General features: G+C 38.4%; 1 protein-coding gene across 6 annotated transcripts in view; it reads right to left on the reverse strand.

The window, feature by feature from the left end:
• Positions 1-23485, reverse strand: part of NCOA7 (nuclear receptor coactivator 7) — a 155051-nt gene that overhangs the window by 112260 nt on the left and 19306 nt on the right. For all 6 annotated transcript variants that reach the window (XM_057527597.1, XM_057527599.1, XM_057527598.1 and 3 more), the window contains one exon: positions 7487-7597. In XM_057527597.1, the coding sequence (XP_057383580.1) occupies positions 7487-7536 (50 nt within the window). In that variant the 5' untranslated portion in view covers positions 7537-7597. The remainder of the gene's footprint in view (positions 1-7486; positions 7598-23485) is intronic.

Here is a 23485-nt window from a genome sequence, read left to right on the forward strand (position 1 = left end):
CAATCTTAAAAGGTAGGTACTATTATTATTCTCATTTAAGAGAAGAGAAAACTATACAGCTCCACAGACAGTAAGTAGTTCTACAGAGAAGAAACCTCCAGGAGGCCCCAAAGCGGAAGTTGCCTAAGCTTAGTTCCATCTGGTGGTTTTGTTGAATTACAGTTTCCTTGGGTCTTGCTCTAGGATCTGGTACAGTCCAGATGGGCAAGGGAATTTCAGGTTAAACAGAGACATGTTTGTCATTTATCCTTAAAATTAGTTAGACCCATTACACTGCACTGTGGGAAAGTATATTTATATAACAAGTACCTTATGTACAGCTTTCTTTGAACAATTGGTTAATGTGTGTTAGATCAAGGAAATTTGTTCTTCAGTGAGGAAAAATAACCTCACTGCCAGTATAATAAGCACCAAAGAATTCTCTAAATCAATGAGTCATTGTTCAATATGGCCCACAATAAAAAGAAATTTTTAATTGTGATTCAATATAAACATCCTTATAAATATTTAAAAGAAAATATTCATGAAATATTATTTATTCTGACTACATACAACACATGCTGATATTTTCTATTCAGTCTAGCTCAGTCCAGATTGATCTCTCCTATTCCATTCCATTAAAACAATGCTGGTTCCTATCCACTAAATTGATTTCATGATGCCCCAATGGGTTGGTAACCTACAGCTTGAAAAGCAGTATTCTCCATGGAATTAAATCAAGTAACTCTGCCTGTTCTTTAAAAATGAAGCCAAAAGCATGAGTCTAACTGTTAATGGATAAATGTTTATATGTTTTTTTTTTTTAATCTGTAAAAAAAAAGTTAATGATTTCCTGAAAGCATTAGCAGGTCAAACTTGGCCATGGCTGTTTTTCCCAGTAATGAATGACAAGCAATATGTAAATATTCCCTTAAGAGCCACTTGATTTGAATTCAAATCAAGAAAATAGGAAACATAAGCCTGAAACGACATTACAGCTCAGGCAAGAGTTTACTTGGTAATTAGTAATATTTTCCAATAAGGCACACACAGCTTTTTCACAGGAAATAGTTTTAAAATATTCTCAATTTTTTTAAGATAAATAAAATTCCTGAATACTGAAAAATTTATAGTGACAGAACTTAAGACTCACAAACCATTTATATCCTACATTAAAGAAGCTGTTTTAAATATTTTCAGTCTGTCAGTTGGTCAAAAAATACTTAACACTTGTTCTATGGCAACCAGTACTTAACAAGGCACAAGGAAAGAGCACTGAACTATTGCTGAGTCCCTTCGCTCCAGATGGCCCATCTGGGGGGAGAATGACTGTAAACACATAAACAGCAAATAGGAGCTCAGAAGGTCACACACGAGACTGTCCTTGGATAGGGCTATGGATCTCTACAGGCATGTGTCCCTAACAGCGCCAACAGCCCTCTAGGATGGTTCTTAGAAGCTGAAATCAGATATGGTCTCCAATAAAGTTAACTAGAACATTTACTTCCAAATCCATATACAACTTCCCCTACTTATGATGCTATGAATATGTTCTAATCCCCCTCTCAGACAAAGTAAAAATTAATGTTTAATGCTATTTAAACTGATACAACATGGAATAAAGAAAAATAATCAGAGATACAGGCAAAGCAGACTGGGGTTCAGGGCCCAGACCCTCCATTTCAAGGCTAAGTGATTGGAGGCAAGTTATTTAACCTTCCGAACTACAGATTCATCATCTGCAATTCTATCCACTCATAGGATCATGGTGAGGTTAAAGTGAGGGAATGCACAGGAAAGCACTTTAGAAAGCACCACAAGTGCTATTACTATTAACTTTAGAATCGGTAGGCATAGTAAAACTGAGAAGATATTAACCAAATATTAAGAAGGTATAGAGTTAACATGTACCAAGCACTGAAAATGGGTCTATTTGCTTTTCATACACCAACTCAATTAAACTCTGCAATATGACAATATCTGAATCCAACAACTGGTAATAATAGAGTTTTTCCTCAAATCTGGGACATACTAAGTTTCTTCTCTAATGGTCCTTGGCTAGCAGGAAAAAACAATTAGAGACTGTTAATTAAAGGAAGGGGAAGAGTTCACACCACACCACTCCACCCAGGTGGTATATGCATTCTTAGCCCAGCTGTACCGCAAAGAGAGGGCTCTTCCCCTAAAGTTCAAAGACTGCCTCTGTGGGGCTGGAGCTGGAGATCAACTGGCCAGACACATCCAGGTGACGCCTTCCACTGGATCTTAGACTCTGTACTTGACCAAGAGGGTAAGCTGAGATTTTCTGTCCAAATGTTATCTCTGCATTCATTTCTATTATGGGCAACTACTCTTTTTAGACAAGATGCAATCCTAGGGTGTAAAGTGGATCACTGTAATGCAAACCACTGACTTACACAGGTGGGGTATACAGACTGCATGTTTCCTATTGCCTTGGTTGGTTAATAGTCTGACATTAACCATATTACGGATGGATAAAGTATATAAGACATGGATTATGGGATGTCTTCAAGTTATAAACAAGTTGTTTTTAGAAAAGGTCACTTAGATCTTTGGAATCCAGGATGCATTTCTGCACATTAATTTACAGTGGTATAAATTAATGTTAAGCTGCCAGGACTGCCCACAGAAATCTACTCAACCCACAATGTGAGTAGCACGAGGTCAGGTAACCTGTGTTCTATGGGTGCCATTCTGCCACTGAGCTGTCACATGGCCCTGGGCAGCATCTAGAGCATAAGCTCTGGATGGAGAAGGACAGAGTTGGGCTCAAACGCTGCCTCACCCACCTGCTGTGTAATCTCATTGAAGTTATTCAAACCCCTTGAGTCTAAATTTCCACAGCAGTCAAATCATATTTGGGGATGAAACATATATACAAAGAGCACAAAGGGACCTACACAAAAATCACTAAAAGGGTACTAAATTCTGCAAATGCCAAATAATGTCAAAATGAGTGTGGAAGAAGGGAGCCCTTGCAGCACTTCTGAAAAAAAAATACCTGCATTCTAACTACAAGGGAAGAAAGAGAGAGCAGGGGCCATAATGAATAACGATCACTCCAGAGGATAGTACAGAAAGTATAATTTGCTTTAATAATTCAGTTTTTCATTTGGTTTCAAGACTTGTCAAGTATCAAGGAATTAATACACACACATATAATATACTAATTTTGTATATACAAATTATCTGCAAAAGCATGGAAAAATGTCTCATGAATCATTTGCTCTGGAATAAACAACTGGTACAAAACACTGAAGATGGTGAAAACCAGGTGGGGCAGAGCCAGGAGATCCTGAAAACTCCGTAGGGCTTATCCCGAACAGATTTATCTAGTAGTGATGCTGAATCACATGTCCATGTAGATCTACACAGGCATATTTCAAGATAAATTATAAGAAAGAAAGTATTGGGTGATCCTCAAATCACTAATTTCAATCCAAAATTATTAAAATGGGGCCTTTTAAACTTAACTTTGCTTTAATGTTAACTTCAGAGAGAGAGAGAGAGAGAACCATCAACAAAGGGGGTGGGTAAAGGATTATCTACTACATACAATCATACAATGTTTATGAAACCACAGGGTAAAATAGTGCACCAAGAAAACAGAGACTATTTAAATACTCAGAAGGGTAAAGGGATGGGGGGGTGGTTAAAATCAATTTTTAGGATTTCTGATACATATTGTGGTAGCAGGCAGAAATCAGGGCAAATCTTCCTTTTGCTCTCCTCCGCACACTAGCAGAGATTTGCGTAAGGTGGTATGGCTGCACCCTTGGCCTGACTCTCTATATTCCTCCCTAGAGGTCTTGCTTGGAGGGCCCGTATGCACACACTCCAGAGCAAACTGCCCTAGGTTGTCAGAAGCCAGCTTTCAAGCAGGTCCAGTTGGTGATTGCACTTTATGGAATTCCACAGTTTAGTCAGAGGCAGTTGAAAAGATTTATAACTTTGGCTGCCTCTTTTCTGATAATAAAGTTTTTGGAGTTTTTGTTTTTGCTTTTTGCTTTTAATAGCTTGACCATTTTGGGCTGCAATTGCATTACAATAGCTAAACTGCAGGTTTATCTTTTTTTTCTCTCTCTCATTTCCTAGTAACTAATCATGGTGATTTACTGTTTTAATAGTACCACTGACTATTGGCCTTGTCCTGCTATCCCTATGCTCCGAGGATCACTCTCCATTTTTGGATATGTTTTTCTTTTTCACTGCTAGAATACTTTTCACAAGAGGTCAAGGCAAGCATGACAATTAAATTTTGTATTTCTGAGTTGGAAAAAGTATGCTGTTCTTCCAGAAGTTTCATCTTGCATTCTCAGTTTAAGGGGCTCCCCTCACTCTACATCTTAGGAACAAGACGTGGTTAACTCTGAGCAGGTTGTTCATGAACCACAGTCACCTTTACTGTTGGAATCAGTTTGGAAGCAAACTGAGAAGGCACTACAGCTTTTGAAATCACTATATAGAGCATCCCTAGGCAAAAAAAAAAAAAGAGAGAATCTTGACCTAAATTCACATCTTATATAAAAATTAACTCAAGATGGATCACCAACTTAAGTATGAAACATAATACTATAAAATATTTAGAAAAAAATGAAAGAAAATCTTCAGGACCTAGGACTAGGCAAAGAGTTGTTAGACTTGATGCCAAAAGCACAATCCACAAAATGAAAAACTAATAAATTGAATTATTAAAATTAAAATTTAAAACTTTTGCTTTGCAAAAGACTGTTTTAGCAAGTTGAAAAGAAAAGCTACACACTGAAAGAAAATACTGGCAAACCACATATCAAAGGACTAGTTTCTAGAACTCATAAAGAACTCGCAACACTGAACAGTAAGAAAACAATCCAGTTAGAACACAGACAAAACACATGAAAAGACATTGTGCTGAAGAAGATGGACAGATGGCTAATAAGCACATGAAAAGATGTTGAACCTCATTGGTCATGGAAGCAATGCAAATTAAAACCACAATGAGATATCACCATACACCTCTCAGTATGGTTAAAATAAAAAAGAGTGACAATACCAAATGCAGATGAGGATGCCAAGAAACTGGATCATTTATACATTGCAGGTGGGAAGGAGTAGAGAATGGCATAGCCACTCTGGAAAAGAGTCCGGCAGTTTCTTATGAAATTAAACATGTACTTATCATTTGACTCAGCCATTCCATTGAGCCTTCATCCCAGATAAATTAAAACTGATACTCACAACAAAATTTTTACACAAATGATCCTAGCTTTATTTGTAACAGTCCCAAACTAGAAACAACCCAAATGTCCTTCAATGGGTGAAGGGTTAAAAAATTGCGATACATCCATAACATGGAATACTACTCAGCAATAAAAAGGAACAAACTGTTGATACATGCAACATCTTGGGCAGATCTCAAGTGCTATGATCTGAATGTTTGTGTACCCCCAAAATTCATATGCTGAAGCCTAATGCCCAGTGTGATGGTATTAGGAGATGGGAGTCTCTGGGAGGTGATTAGGTTATGAGGGGCAGAACTCTCATGAATGGAATTAGTGCACTTACAAAAGAGGCCTGAGAAAGCTCCTTGCCGCTTTCACCACGTGAAGTTACAGTGAGAAGGTGGCCTTTGATGAACCAGGAAGGGGGTTCTCACCAGACATAAAGCCTGACCATGATGGCTCCCTGGTCTTGGACTTCCAGCCCCCAGAACTGCGAGAAATAATTTCTGTTGTTTGTAAGCCACTCAGTCTGTGGTATTTTGTTACAGCAGTCCGAATAGACTGAGATATCAAGGGAATTGAACTAAGTGAAAAAAAACCCTCAAAACATTAGATACTGTATGATTCCATTCATATAATATTTTTGCAATGACAAATTATAGAGATGGAAAACAGATTAGTGGTTGTCAGGAGTGATGGGCAGAAGGAAGAAGGTGAATATGGCTACAAAAGGGTAGCACATGGGATCTTTTTGATGGAATTGTTCTGTATCTTCATTGTGATGGTGGCCACACAAATCTACACGTAATAAAACTGAACAGAACTAAATATACACACACACACACACCCATACACAAATGAGTGCTTCAGTGCTTGTAAACCCTGGTGAAATCTGATAAGGTTAGTGGATTGTATCAATGTCAATTTCCTACTTGTGATATTTATTATACAATAGTTACATAAGGTGGGAAACTGGATGAAAGGTATAAGATATCTCTGTATTATTTCTTAGAACTACATGTGAATCTACAATTATCTCAAAATAAACATTTAGTTCTTGTTTATTCTAAGTGTCCTATCTTTCTATGGTTCACCCATTAGATGCCTGATTTCTTCCTTCCCCAAACAATCTTGCTACTCTCTGGGGTCCTAATAGGAAAAAATAATTCACTAAAATTAGTAGTATAACTCTTGTTTTCCAAAAATTCTTATTCATGGTTTACTATTACTAAGTGAAACATGTCCTTTGGATACAACCCTATATTTGAATACTGACTCTCACACTACATGAAACGGACAAAATACTTACTTTCTGAGTTACCTCATTAATAAAACAGGGAGAAAACCTATTCCACAAGTTTATTGTGAAGATAAATAAAATAATAAGTAAAGTACTTGGCACATAGTAGTTCCTTAACAATCTAAAACCTAGCTTAATTTCTGAATAAAAACATCAACGAAAAACTTTGTTTTTCAGTTTCCAACACTTATATTTGGAAAACAGGAAGTGCACATTTAACAAGCATATTGGGGCTGGGGATGTGGTGAGGCTGAATTAGTTCTTAAGAAGTATTTCAATTTAGGAGACCATAATGATCATTTTAAGCCTATGTTCTCACTCTGAGTTTGAAAACATTCCAGCCATCAAAATGATTTATAAATGTTTTAGTGTACCATTCATGTTATTATGATTGGTGAGTGGCTGCCATACAGATGTTTAAATCTGTAAATAGTAACCAATAATATAGTAGATTACTCCTATTCAGATACCAACACATGTACATATGTTGGACGAGTTCAAGCTTTAAAAATGACAGGTACTACAATGATCCAATGTCATCCATTCTATTTACCTACAAAAATACTTTTTAGTAATAGACACCCCACAAAGTAATAAGCTTTAAATATGTCATAGATTTTTAGTTATAACTCAACTAATTAAGCTACAGAGCAGCAGGAACTAAGTACTTAGGATTTAAAATTCAATGTAGGTTGTTAAACACGGGATTCTGAGCAATCTGCAGTGCAACGCATATAGAATGTTGGATTCCCTGAGCAGCACTGGCCTGACAGAACTGTCAAGGACAGAAAGAGAAGAACCAATCAAATGTGACTTCTCTAGTGTAAATAAGAAAAAGGATGAAACAAAGTGCATTTAACTTCTACTGGTTACCTGCTCTGTTTATGAACAGTCACAAGTCACAAAATGCCAAGTAATACTTAAGAACAAGGTCCCCTCAAACGTTTTTTAAGCACTGATATAAATTTGCAAAATGAATGCTTACCGAGCAAAGTAACTTTGTTTCCGTTCCTTCTTCTCTTCCTTGGTATCCATAATATGCAATCAAAAGTGCAAAATATTTGAAAAATTCCTTTTTAATCAATGAGTCATCACCCTGTAAAAAAATAACAAAGTTACTGTAAATTAAGAAGTTTATAACGGCCAATATGAAGAATGAAGCAGGGTGGAGCTACATGGCCCCAACAAATGGAAGCTAAACTTTAACCAGTAAGCACAGTCACATGAGTCATACATGAAATACAAATGCCCCCGCGGGAAGGGGAGGGGGGCAGGAAACTACAATTAGAATGGAAGAGTTAAGCTATAAAATAAAAAGTGGCTGGAAAAATAAACTGAAGTATTTTCCTCATAATTAACAATTATTTCAAAATGTGCTAAAACAAAAACCACTGACTTCAGAAGACTTTAGGCTAACTATGCAGAAGCTAATTTTTTTTTAATATTTGAATTCCTAATCACTATTTTGAAGCCATTAATGACAAATATGTCTCATACATAATGAGAAAAAATGGATCACTTAGGTGTTTTACAAGAATGTTCTTTCTTTAAAAACAAAAATAAATCAGTATTCTATTTTACTTCGGAAACATGCCAGCGAGTACATCCCACTTGAGCAAATGTGGAAATGAAAGTACAAAGCCTCAGGAAGCTATTCTTCAGAATGGCTTTATATGCTTGTCTCTGCCACTCCTTCTTTCCCACCCCTGCAACCCTCACCTATGTTTCCCAGAAGCAACCCGATTTAAACCTGTAATAAGAGGTTGTCTCCAGATCAATCTTCCTTAAATACCACTTTCATCATGCCATGCCCCTGCTCAAAAATTTCCAATGTCTACTTACTGCCTGGTTCACTAATCTAAACTGTCTGCACAGCATTAGCCTTTCCTAAAATCTGTCTTTTCATCCTGAATGAGTCTCAAAGTAAAAGCAAAGAATTTTCATTAATCAAAATTATTTATTAATCCACCTCAACTCCATAAACAATTTAATTCACAATATATATTACAGGGAAGGTACTGTGATAAGTATCAGAGACCAAAGATAAATAAAACATGATATTTGGCCTAATGAAATTCATTGTCTTGTAAGGGAGACACTTAGGATTTCAGGTCAATGGGATACAAATCACTATGAAGAAGGCACAGGGCCTAGAGGAAGAACACTTAGCCTTATGCAGGGCCCACCCCACTGCAATCCCCACGTACACCAAGACCTCAAGGATGAGTATGGGTTCCTGGTTAAACGGTACAGGAAGCAAGTCCAGCTTGAACAAAAGCAAGGAGACACAATATTTCTCTGTTGCTCCAGGATCAAATGTGAAGCAGGGCAACAGTGGGAGATGAGGATGAAGACATGGGCAGGATTGGGGTCATGAAGACCTTTCATGTCATGCTGAAGAGCTTGAACTTAATCCTAGCTATGCATTATGCGCTGCCACCCCCTTCCCTGCACCTATGTCAGCACCTATGTCACTAAGTGATCATGCTGACCCAAGGGCACCACTCCCGGCAGACATCACCAAAGGGAATGGGGGAGTGTAACATATACAGATCACAGAGGATGGACTTGAGAGGATTGAGAACGGGGAAAACAGACGCACTAGAAAGATATTACAGTAAAACTAGTAGAGAGAGGAGGGCCCACACTTTGGCCAGCAGTATTTGACACAGAAAGAGGGGGCACAAGTTCAAAAAATATTTAGGAGGCAAGTGAGTTCAGATTTGGTGACTCATTCCATGTAGACAACATGGGACAGAAAGGAATGATAAATGCCTTCCAAGTTTCCACTTCAGGGACTGGGTAGACTGTGAAACCACAGATATGATACAATCTACAGGAAGTGGCATGCATTTGGAGGGGGGAGCAGAAACAGATGAAAGATCAGCTTTGGACACGCTGCCTTTGAGTGTTCATGGGATAGTCAACTGGAAACATTCACCAGATGTTTGATTTCATGTAAAGCACAGGAGTACAGTGAGGGCTAGAGAAAGAGATTTAGAAATTATCAACATATGGTTGTAGTTAAGGAAAAAAGAAAAAGAAAAGAAAAAAAAAAACCAGTACAATGATAACACCCTGCAGGTATGACAACTATGCACAGGGTCCTGTATGGAAACAATGGATGACACAGTTTCAACTCTTACTGCTTTATCTCCATGTCTTTGACATGGTGGCACCCTCAAGGGATTTACCAACCAGTAGGGAAAATAAGATGAGTGTCAGGTCAATGGGATACAATAAAATGTGGAGTTAGTAACCTGGAGCTGTCCAAACAGTAACACTAAGAATCCGGAAGACACAAAGTTCAATTTTGATTGAGATGACAAAGTAAACCTTCTAGGGTGGTGAGGATTTCAATAAGTAAAGAGGAAATAGAGACAGCATTCCAGAAAGAGGGAATACCAGAGCATAAGTATGGGCATGAAAAGGGCAAGATGGGCAGAGTAGCTACCGGGCAGAGAAAGGAAACCAGCCACGATGCTTACCTTCTGTTAAGTCACTATTTCAACATATTATCCCCATGTTCTCTCTTTTAATCCTTACACCCACAATATGAGTTAGGTATCCTTACTTCCATTAAACTGAGGCTGAGAGATACTAATTTCCCTAGTTCAACATTACCAGCCTTGGTGGAGCAGAGATTTAAATCCAGTTTGGTGTACATTTATTTCAATGTCTTTCAATAACCTTTGGAGCCAGAAAGCATTTGGAGATGAGTTAGAAAGAGTGGTCTGGAATCAGCAGCTTCCAATGCCTCGGCGTAGACTCTACAGGTTAGGACAAATGTGCCTGGCCATGAGTGGGATGGGGGTCACTGAGACCTCCAATAGGACTGCCTCAGTGGAGTAATGGGGATGGAAGCCATGCCTCAGTGAATGAGGGAAGTACTCATTCAAGAACTGTGGTAACAAAGAAAAGACAGTGGCCGAGTGTCCAACTCTCATAACCTCCATTTCACATGTGGCCTGAACCCACTGGGCTGCTCCCCAACTCTATACCTTAATCCTTACTCTTTTCCCAAGCTTGAGGTAGCCTTGCTACACTCCTCCTTCTGACCAGATCCAGCACAAGGGCCCAATTCTGCTTCCCCGACCACTCGTGTGCCCTTCTCTCTCGGCCGTATAAGCGTACTTCACGTGTCACTTATCGCTTACTGTGAGGCACTTAATCGTACGCTGTGTGACAATGCCACTTCACTTAGCCTCCTCAGCCCCAAACAAACCAAAGTTCTTCCAAGTCAAAAACCATCATGTTTCATAGTTTCCTTATACTTCCCTAAATACCTAACACAGAACTAGGCAGAAAAGCCACATAAAAGCTAAGCAAGGAATTAATCCAGTCCTGGGGATAAGATCAATTACATGGCAAACTGATATCAATCCAAGGATTCCTCCCAAATTAACAATTATTTGGAAATGGAGAATGTAGATTCAAGCCAGCCTCTCTGGAACTCCAGATAGAATTAGAACCCTGGCTTTCTGCCCTGCCCTGGCCAGGTGGTTTATTTTAAAGTTCCTCTCCTGCATGCCACCATATGTGATGATCTCTGTTTATTAGATTTCCCCTCATGAATAAAAATGAAGTCATAACAATCTAATTGGAAAATTTTTATATTGCAAGCTGAGCCAGAAACTAATATGTGGTTCTAGTGGGAAAATATTGACAAAAATAAGTACAAGAGAAAAAGATTAAATGATCCAAGAACTGACATCTGGTGCTGCTGTGTCTGTTTAGAACTGGCAGAGCCCTTTTTCCATTTTCTATTTGATAAATAAAAAAAATCCAAATCTTTGGTTTCTTTTAAATTTCTGGGAATTTATACATTTCTTAAACAAGACAGATGCAGTTCTTTCAGGTCTAGACACACCAACAGATTAACCAGAAAGAGATCAGCAAAGGATGCTATAAAAATGATTTGCACGGCGCACCACCCAGCAGCCTTCATGCTTCAGTGAAGAACCAGAGCTCCTTTAAATCAATCTCTAATGGGAACTACATTTTCCATTATAAGTGGTTATAATGGGCTTCTTAAAAGCCCTTTTTTCATTTAATGCTGACTTTCTCCTCACATCAATAAACCCCAGACTCGTCCAAACACTGAATTACAAGAGTCTCCTGCATTTACGGTGTATTACATTTACGGTGTATTACAGAATTACAAGAGTCTCCTGCATTTACGGTGTATGAGGGAACACAAGATGTATCTTCTATCTAAATATTTTTTTGTAATCTTAAATCAGGATGGTCAATTTAAACCTACATTCAGTTCATTATTCAAAAAAACAAAAAAACAAAAAGAAACCGGCACATACAAAATCCTTACTTCATAAGAGCTGTGTTGAAGACAAAGTATTTTCTGTGTCACCAGCAAATGTTTGATGCTCCCCATGACGCCACTTAGAAGGGATTTAAGGACAGAGCTACCAGACTCCCTAAGTACATCAAACCAGCGTGGACCCACACAGCCCAGGGTGGCTTTTTGGCTTCACAGCTACACTGCAGCTCCTTGTTCATTCAGGTATAACCAGCGAGGACTAGAAAAACACCAGAGCACCCATGATGTCCATCAACTGTTTTCCCAACAACAGGTTTCCTATTATACAAATGAAACAATGAAAACAACATGCTTTAAGCCTTGGTCACAATAAATTTGGCCACATAAGGAACAGACCAAAATGTACCGTTCTATGCAGACATTTCCTCCTAGAAAATACTTAGACTTATACTGAAATATGACAGGTGTTCAGTCTTTCTCAAAGCCATACTGTCATCTAAACACATAAAGGGTATTCAAATATCAGTGTTAACCAAGGTCAGAAATTTGAATACTCTTTTGAACAAGAAACCTGGGAAGAAAGACACAGAAATAGAACAAAAGTCTGCCACAAACATGTAGGGGAGCATCTAGGAGATAACACCCCCAGATAAACAAATGTGTGTCACAGAAGCAAAGCAACAGAAAACAGAACTTAATGGCAACAAAGAACTAAAAAGTTATGCCTGAATCAAGGGGATGATCAAGGACAGGCCAGTGGTCTATCACTTGAATGGGACAAAGGCAATGGATGGCAAAATGACTGGAGACCTCATCAACTCCTACTCCATTATTCTTTGCCTAGGGAAATGAAATTAGACCTGAAAAGAATTAAACAAGTGTGGGTTTCAGTGCTCTTTTACCTAAGATGAGTACAGAGGTTTCATCAAATCTCCTAGACGCTCTAAATGAAGAACCAACTCTGGGCTAGACAGATCACTTTATAAGTTCTCTCTAGGAAGAGAACGTGCAAATGAGATTTCTAAGACATCACTGGCAGGGTCAGGAGTTGTTGAATATGTGGAAAATGCCAAAAGCCTGACAAGAGGCAAATACTTTTAAATTTTCAACAAAATAGAAAAGGGAGTGTGCAAATTACACACTGGAGAACATCACATAGATCCGTAGCAAAACTTTAGACATGATCATTAAAGGCAGCTTGGCAAGGACTTAGAAGAGGAGGCAGTGAACCCTGAGATCCAGAATGTTCACAGACAACCAACCATTCAGCAGAACAACAACAACAAACAAGCAGATCCCTTTTTGAAGCATCTACCATGGACCAAGTACTCTGCTGGAGATACAAAGATGAAGACAGCACTCACAGGCCAGGGAGCTCAGGTGGAACAGGCAACGGACACCCATCAGCTGGTAAGACGAGTGGTCCGATATTGGTGGGTACAAGGAACCACACAGCACAGAGTGGAAGCAACTACTCTGCCAGGAAGGGAAGGAGGGTCAGGGAAACTCCACAGATGATGGCAGAGCTGGACTACGAGGGAGAAACAGGAGTTTGATCCTGAATGCAGAAGAGGTTGGTCTCACTAGGCAGAATGAGGATGTACGAGCCATCGGGAGGGAACACATGGTACACAGGGAGGCCTGCGTGGTCTGGTGTGGCTCTCGTATAGGGCTGGTAGAGGGGAGGATGTTCACAGAATGGTGGCCTCGCCAAATTCTACTGACCTAATTTCCCTCTTGGACATAGTTACTGTTCCAGTGCATCAAGGAAATTAGGTAACCACTGTGTAACTGTACTTAAAAGGCACTTCGTAAGTTTCTCTTGATCTGCTTATGAATAAGATTGAGAAATGTGGCCTAGACATGGATGGATGCTTCTATGATTAGATGCATTACAGAAAGCACTGAACCCCTGTACCAAGAGATATGTGCTGACCAACTGACCGGCCTCAACCCGGAGCTGGGAGCTGACCTCCAACTTCAACCTGGAGGGAAGATGTTAACAGCTTAATGCAGTGTTCGTCCTTAAGCCTGGTCCTCATCAGTAAATTCACCACTGACTTGAATGAAAATAGGGGCCTCATTAGACTTCTGGAGGGATAAATAACATCCTGGATAACAGCATTTCAATTCAGACAGACATCAGCTGTCTGTAGATTAATTTGGGGTTCTACATCTGGGAGAGGTGCTAAGGAATGAGAGAAAGGGAGAACCCAGCATGAGCACAAGTGAATATGACCTGCAGTTTGAGGTGACAGTAAGATCCACATACCCAGGGGTGCGATGCCACTACTTCCCAACCCCTCCCACCCCACCTTGGCAAAAACAAAACAAAACAAAACAAAACAAAACCACTAATGCAATCAACCCAGAATAAAAAAGACTATGGTGGTCTGTCCCACCCTTTTTGAGGATTAGAATATATCAAGATTACTGCACTTAGCTCTGGGTCTCCCACTACCGTATAGGAGAAATATAAGGAAACTGGAACAAACAGAATGATTAAGTAACATAAAATTAAACTTTAAGAATAGTAGTCAAAGGAGCTGGTCAGGGTTAGCATGGAAAGAGTTGGGAGGAAAGGACAGCTATTTCCAAATACCTCAAGGATCTTATCTGGTAGAGGGTTTAGCCCTGTACCAATAGAACTTCAAGGGTGTGCCTAGGACTAGGCACCGGATATTGAGGGAGAGGCGTCTTGGCTCAACATAAGGGCTTGATGTAAAGAGCTGTCTCCAGAGACAGCAGCTTCCTAATCGCCAAAGATGACTGAGCACAAGCTGGACAACCATTTTGTGGGGTCGCTGTAGACTGGCAGTTCTCAACCTTATCAAAAAATCAACACCCCTCACCTAAATAAATACAGTTGCCCCTTGAACAACAGGGGTTTGAACCTCGTAGGTCCACCTATACTCATATTTTTTCAGTAACTATAGTACAGTCCTACAGGATCCTCGGACATAGAGGAACTGCATATACAGAGGGCCCACTGTGAGTTATACACATTTTTTTACCTACATGGAGGATTGGTGCTCCTAACCCCCCACATTTTCCAATGGTCAACTGTATATAAGTATTTTATAACATGCCCTTTATAATGCTGAGATGAAGTTGATAGATAATATAACCCATTTAACACACTGAATTTTATGAAGTCGATGTAATGCCCCAAAGGAAAGTAACTGATAACAGGTAGTTCAATATGTAAATTCTCAAGTTTCAAAAATCAATATAATGCCAAAAGAGAAGTAGCTTATAACAGGTAAGTTATAAGTTAATAATTTATAATAATAAAGTAAATTCTGAGGCACAATTTCATTAGAAGACACAACAAAACACTCAGATGCTTATACCAACTTATTTAGGACAAGTTTAGCTATAGGTGAAATAAGATCAGAAATAATTTCACTACATATGAGAAGTACAGGAAGATTAAAGAGCAGAGGTGAGAGGATGGGAGGGGGTGGGTAATGGGTAGGCGGGAGTGCACAGAACATTAGAATAAAAACTAGTGCTATAAATAATAACCAGAATTTCTATACATAGTAATTTAGAACCAATCTTTTTCTTTTCTTTAGAATGTCCCAATAAATATTCATGTAGGTCCTACAGATGACAAGAAATTCGAAATAGAAGGACAATTATTTGTTGTCTAGGACTGTCCTGCTCATTGCAGGGCACTTGGCACCTCTGCTTCCCCCAACTAAATGCTAGTGCCCCTCCCCAGGAACCATGCCAACCAAACTGCACCCCAGTGGGGAACACTACACTCACTGAAAACCACTGTTACAGAGGAAAGTCAAGTTCCATGGATAAACTAACATTTTTAATTAAAATTTTTTAATTTCAAAAATTCCTTCAAAGCTGAGATCTTACAAACTCCACACACCTGAGTCGTTCTCTGTTTTCAAGATTCTCTGTGCTTTACCTGACTAACCCCTCGGACTCTTATTATCAAGGCAGCACAGCACCCTTAAAGCAGGACAAGCCCAGTTGGAATCCAGACTCTAGCATCTCCAAGGTATGTAGCCTTGGGCAAGTTACTCAATTTCTCTAGATCCCAGTTTCCTTATCTGTAAAAGGCCTGGTATAGAGATGAAATGTGTCCAAGAGGTATCTATCAAGTCTAGCACCCCATGGAACAGAAAATTCTCTCCACTGAGATTTCAACAAGCCCAAATGTTCCTGTGTTCATGAAAGTTACACCTACCTTCATCAACACCTGGAGAGCCAGACTCAAATTTGCCCCTAAACAGAAACATTAGATCATGAAGTAACTCAAGCCAGGCAGCCCGGGTGAATGAATGTAGAGATGACAGCAAGCAGCAACAGTTAAAACATTTATTGAACATTAACCGTATGCACCAGATTTTTTTGTTCAATGCTATTACACACACTGTTTAATCTTTATGACTATATGAGAGTTCATATTCTCAATCCTTTTTAGATAAAGAATCTGAAATTTAGAAAGGTTGAAACATTTATTCAAGGTCAAACAGCCATAAAAGTTAGAGCCAGAATGATCAGCTTTATCTAATGCCAAAGTCAGAACCACTCATAATGGCCTCTAATGAGAGGCAATATTACTACACAGAATTTTCATGTCAATTGCCTGGTTCTTTACAGATTTACCCACCATTAAAAGAACAAGAGGGTGAACACCAGTTTTCTGGTCAACTGTCTTTTAGGACATTGATCCTGAACTGTATTCAGGTTAGTCACTGCTATTCATTAATAAATGCACTGCACTGAACATGTTCAAGCATTTAATAAACATTTATTGCACTGAATTAGACTTTTAAAGAGCTAACTGGAAAGCACATTCACTTAATTCACTAAATTAAGTGAATTACCTCTTAAGTTTTAAGGACAGAAGTAATAATATAACTTTGAATATGCCAGAAATATTTCCCTTAGCAGTTGGCAAATTTTTTTTTGTTTCTGTTGTTTTGAAAAGTAATCTTCTGCCAATCCAATTATTTCCCCGCTGAAAACGAAATTAGTAAATACAAAGAATCAGAATTTAAAAATGGAATTTTTGGAATTTTCATCTTTTTTAAAAATGTTCTTTATTGATTTTAAGTTACAAAAGTCCCTTTTTTTTTTTTTAGGGGCTAAAACGGAAGGTTCTTTTTAGAACTAAAAATTATGATTCTATAAACTTCTACCGAGGTTTTTAATATACTGCATGCATTCTCTCATTAATACTTATAAGGATATAAGAATTCAGTCTTGTACAGTTTTCTACCTGTACACAAAGACAAATTAAACAGGAAAAATACGCAGAAAGTCATATAAAAAGTTATTGGAGACAATGAAAACAGAACAGAGTCTGCTCTGCTGATCTCACGTCTCAACCATAAGAGGAAATTTCCTCTTTCTCACCATCAGTCACTATTTATTGGTTGTCTGCTCTATGCATATGATTGTCCCTACCCTCACAAGAGTTGAAAAAGATCTGACGCCTGCATCCCCACAGAGGTAGTTTCTAGGGACACCCCCTACTATTGCTCCAGTACTGTAAAATCACTGCAGATCATCTCTAAGGTGAGTCTAAAGGTGGTAGGTTCCAAACAGCATCAATAAACAAACAGGTGACATGGGGAGAAAAGTTTGTCTTCAATTACTTCTGGAATTCATTTTAATATTATTCGACAGACCCACTGCTAAAATCCTAGGATCTCTGGCCTATTTGACTTTTTTTGCAGGTATCTTCTAGCCCTGGCCGAAAAGGAATTTAAAAAAAAAGAAAAAAGTTCCACAGTCTTCTGGAGTCTCTACTAGTATAGAACTCAAGCCTATTCCCCAAGGCCTTCCAGAGAGTAAGCACCAATGTGAATCACTACACCAGCTGCCTTTGCTCACAGCAAATGCCATCACTGCTGCAGGGGTTCTGGTCTTGCATCATGCCCCAACTCCTTCAATTTTAGGACAGAAATAAGTGTGGCCAGTGGTTACTACTACTAATTATTATTATTATTATTATTATTATTATTATTATTATTATTATTTGATGGGAGGTATCTATTTGATGGATCTGAATTAGGGTTAATTGATGCAAACAAAACCAATAAAATTTGATGGATGAAAGATGTAATAAATGGAATGCCTTTCCAAAGAACATACAGTATATGGACTGCAAACACTAGTTTCCAAGAATTAGAGTGTCTTTTGGGACTGTGAAGAGACATGAAGTTCACTTTACCAGGTGAACTGCCATTTCACTGAGGAAAAGTCACATGCTTCTTTGTTCCCATGTGGATGGTATTGGCAATTGAATGCTATTTTCAAAATACACTGGCATATACCCAATATGTGTAAAAATGCAAAATAAAAAATAGTTGAATTATCACCCTTTTTAATACGCTTTCAGCATATTTATTTACATGGAATGTACAGGTGGCAATAAACAATTTACACTTACTCCAAAATAGTGCCTTGTCACATACTGACAAGCAATCTCTTCAATCAGTAAGCTTACTAAGAACCTGTTTTATGCCTGTCACTGTACAATTTATCTAAAACCTATGCATATAAAGAGGACTCAACACACTCTGAGAAAACTTCGATTTTTGATAAGGAAATAAAATCTACAAAAGTAAAACAATCAGAAAAAAAGGATATGATAGAAAGTAATGCCAAATAAAATTTGTTATGCACAGAGAAGTACCAATGGAAAGAAAAGGGCCAGGTCACATAGGCCAGTGTTCTTAGGGAAGGTGTTTGAAGTGGGACAACACCAAAAACCACCATTCCAGTTATAGTTCAACAGTGCTACCCAATGAACAGTCATGTCTGTAAACCAGAAAGAGTTTTATCCTTAATGAAAATGTTCTCTATCAGAGCATGCGCAAGAGGACTGGAATTCTACCCTACCCTCGGATGCGTAAGGCAAAAATGGAGAGGCGCGTGTAGTGCTTTGGTTGGTACGGCACAAAATGTGGGAAATATTCAAACGTGGGTTCAGGAAGAAGCATAGTGAAAAGTGCTACGGGGCAGGAAATCTGCTCAACACAAAATTAAACCAGCATCAGGAAGTACTGTGACCTCTTCTTTGAAAAAAATTATGCGTACGATATTCAATTCTAATTTTCCAAGAGACTGGGTTAAGAAACCAACTCTATGGTTTAAGTATGTTTTCTTTTAAAGGTTTATTAAGTTGTTTGATATAAAAGTTCTTGCAGAATTCAAAAGAAAATGGGCTCTTTGGCCATTTGGCCAGACTGGATTGTTGTACTCAATTAGGCACTCCTGCCTTGTAAGAGAATTACACATGCAAACCCTCTGCTATGCCACTTTGTGGTGCTTTGCACTAGTACACAGAGTATTCTTCTCTACCTAGTTGGCCATGTGGCTTGTTTTAACCAACAGACTGAGGACTAACAGTGTACCCATTTCAACTTAAGGCTCTAAGAGGCCTGGCAAGTTTCTGTTCTCCACCAGAAAAGTATGCCTCAGGTAGTGGCTTTCCCTTCTTCAGCACGGGTCCCAGAATGAAGATGTGTGGAACAGACCTGAACTCCTACCTCAGCTTTGGAGTCCAGCCCAGCCCTGCTGGACCCACCCAACAGTAGCCAAACCACAGTCAACCTGCAGATTCATGAATGTGAAATAAATATTTGTGGTTCTAAGCCACTAAGATTTGGAGGCTGTTATGCAGTATTATTACAACAAAAAACCCAACACATCTTTAGAAATATCCTAATCCACAAATTACTTTGTGAATTTTTACCAGGAAGATCAAAACCACACAGTACATGTTACTATCTATAGGCATAATTCTACCGAGGCCTGGAATACCAAAGCCCAGAGACAGAAGCAACCAATTAACAAAAACAGCCAAGAAAGCATCCCTTCCTTCCAGTTGTCATTTGCCTCATAACCAATGTGCATGGCTATGGAAGTTTAGCTATAAGGAGGCATCACTTGACACCAAGCGTGACTTATGTACGTCTTGGTACATTCACCTACAGACTTTGATATTATTTATTGTTATGGTTGAACTGTGTCACATCACCCCCCCCAAAAATGTTGAAGTTGTATCCACTGTAACCCAGGATGTGACCTTCTTTGGAAACAGGGTCACTGCAGATGTAATCAGTTAAGAGGAGGTCATACTGGAGTATGGTGGGCCTCTAATCCAATATGACTGGTGTCCTTATAAGAAGATGGCCATGTGAAGATCAAGACACACAGGAAGAACTCCACGTGAAGACAGAAGCACAGATTAGAGTTAGGCAGCTACAAGCCAAGGAATGCCAAGGACAGACAGCAAATCACAACAAGACAAAAGCAAGAAAGGATTATTTTACAGGTTTCAGAGACATCGTGGCCCTGTCGACACCTTGATTTTAGACTTCTACCCTCCAGAATTATAGACAATGAATTCCTGTTGTTTTAGGCTACCCAGTTTTTGGTAATTGTCAGAGCAGCTCTAGGAAACATTCACTTATCTTAAATCTTATACACTATCACTGTTCCAAAAGGATACTACCTCAAAAATATTATTACTTCCCCATCATGTCTATTCTGCCACTTTCTCATATAATTTAAAGGAAATGTGAGCATATGATTGAGAGCATCGGTAAATATTATTTTGAATATTAGAGCAGAAAGCTCACATAGTTAACATCTGTACCCAGGAGACAATTCAAGCACAGCTTATTGAGTAGATGGACTAAGAACTGACCTGATTATCAGGGAAAATTCTTAACATAAAATGAGTTTTGAAATCTTCTGAGAATGTAGCATCACCACTGTGGCATGCCACTCTTACCACACTTTAGCAATTTTAATCTAACAAACTCATACTGCTACATTTCTCACACACACTTATGCTATCTTGTACCATTTTCTAATTAATGGCTCCTCATTCCCACATTCCTTTCAATCAGACTGTAAGCTCTCAAAAGGAGTGTCTCATGTTCTACATGTATGAGCAAGTGTGCATGTGCACACATGCACGCACCCACGGTGACATACATTACAACTTCTAGTTCAGGTTAGACATAGGATTTATGTTTAATAAGTTGACTTTTTATTTGTTATGGCTAAATACATAACAGAAACTGACTTTGGTTATAGAACAATAAGGTCTTACCTTTTATTTAGATTAATGGTCTCCATTTTCTAAAGTTATATTCCACGTCAATAAAAGCATCCGAGCATAAAATCCTAATACATATATTTTTCACATAAAAAATGTCTTCTGCACTAATACATGCAGTATAAAACATATAACAAAATAGAAGTCATGAAAAGATGATACAGACATTCTAACAATTTCTTCCCATACCCTCAAGGGGCTCATGAACCCCACTGGAGAACCATTGGTCCAAACTATGAGACCAGACACATGAAAATATTTCCTAGGATTTGGTCCTTTCTAGGAAACACAAGACCTATGAGAATCTAAAATATTTACAAACTTTAAACACATTCTCTGGCAAACTCCTGAAACTCTCTTGATCAAACAAGCAATATTTTACAGCTGATGATAGTTATCCTTGCAACTAGGATTAGTCTGTATATTACTGGACCCTAACTGTAAATGCATTTAGTAACTGTGATGTTCTTTGCAATTGAGTCCTTTAGTTTTTAGACTTTAGGAATGAAAATCTATTATCAAAATTTCAGGCAAATATCTGTAAGACTGAGAGAACCAAATGATATAACATTCTGATCTTGAAAATAAAAGAATGAGAAAGATGGGCATAGAGGAAGATGGAACAGAAAACTCATAAACCATCTCCTAAGAATGTTATCAACACAGCAACATCCAGTCTTCTTGTGTTCCATGTGCATGCATGTGGACAACCATGTGCTAGAAACCTGAAGGGCATAGAGTAATACAAAACACAACCCCTACAAGCTAACTGTAAGAACAACTAAGTCATAAAGCAAGCCTATATTTAATTTGCAGTACAAGATGCTACCAGAAAACTACTAGAGCTAATCAATGAATTTGGTAAAGTAGCAGGATAAAAAAATTAATGCACAGAAATCTCTTGCATTCCTATACACTAATGATGAAAAATCTGAAAGAGAAATTAAGGAAACACTCCCATTTACCATTGCAACAAAAAGAATAAAATACCTAGGAATAAACCTACCTAAGGAGACAAAAGACCTGTATGCAGAAAATTATAAGACACTGATGAAAGAAATTAAAGATGATACAAACAGATGGAGAGATATACCATGTTCTTGGATTGGAAGAATCAATATTGTGAAAATGACTATACTACCCAAAGCAAACTACAGATTCAATGCAACCCCTATCAAACTACCAATGGCATTTTTCACAGAAGTAGAACAAAAAATTTCACAATTTGTATGGAAACACAAAAGACCCCGAATAGCCAAAGCAATCCTGAGAAAGAAAAATGGAGCTGGAGGAATCAGGCTCCCTGACTTCAGACTATACTACAAAGCTACAGTAATCAAGACAGTATGGTACTGGCACAAAAACAGAAATATAGATCAATGGAATAGGATAGAAAGCCCAGAGATAAACCCACACACATAATGGCCACCTTATCTTTGATAAAGGAGGCAAGAATATACGATGGAGAAAAGACAGCCTCTTCAATAAGTGGTGCTGAGAAAACTGGACAGCTACATATAAAAGAATGAAATTAGAACACTTCCTAACACCATACACAAAAATAAACTCAAAATGGATTAAAGACCTAAATGTAAGGCAAGACACTATAAAACTCTATAAGCAGAACACTCTATGACATAAATCACAGCAAGATCCTTTTTGACCCAGCTCCCAGAGAAATGGAAATAAAAACACAAATAAACAAATGGGACCTACTGAAACTTAAAAGCTTTTGCACAGCAAAGGAAACCATAAACAAGATGAAAAGACAACCCTCAGAATGGGAGAAAATATTTGCAAAAGAAGCAACTGACAAAGGATTAATCTCCAAAATATATAAGCAGCTCATGCAGCTCTATATCAAAAAAACAAACAACCCAATCCAAAAGTGGGCAGAAGACCTAAATAGACATTTCTCCAAAGAAGATATACAGATGGCCAGCAAGCACATGAAAGGATGCTCAACATCACTAATCATTATAGAAATGCAAATCAAAACTACAATGAAAAAAAAAAAAACTACAATGAGGTATCACCTCACACTGGTCAGAATGGCCATCATCAAAAAAACTACAAACAATAAATGCTGGAGAGGGTGTGGAGAAAAGGGAACCCTCTTGCACTGTTGGTGGGAATGTAAATTGATACAGCCACTATGGAGAACAGTATGGAGGTTCCTTAAAAAACTAAAAATAGAACGACCCAGCAATCCCACTACCGGGCATATACCCTGAGAAAACCATAATTCAAAAAGAGTCATGTGGCACAATGTTCATTGCAGCTCTATTTACAATAGCCAGGACATGGAAGCACCCTAAGTGTCCACTGACAGATGAATGGATAAAGATGTGGCACATATATACAATGGAATATTACTCAGCCATAAAAAGAAACAAAATTGAGTATTTGTAGTGAGGTGGATGGACCTAGAGACTGTCATACAGGGTGAAGTAAGTCAGAAAGAGAAAAACAAACCACCGTATGCTAACACATATATATGGAATCTTAAAAAAAAAAAAAAAAGATTCTGAATAACCTAGGGGCAGGACAGGAATAAAGATGCACATGTAGAAAATGGACTTTAGAACACGGGGAGGGGG

The sequence above is a fragment of the Balaenoptera acutorostrata genome, chromosome 14 (assembly GCF_949987535.1).
Source record: "Balaenoptera acutorostrata chromosome 14, mBalAcu1.1, whole genome shotgun sequence".
Lineage (NCBI taxonomy): Eukaryota > Metazoa > Chordata > Mammalia > Artiodactyla > Balaenopteridae > Balaenoptera > Balaenoptera acutorostrata.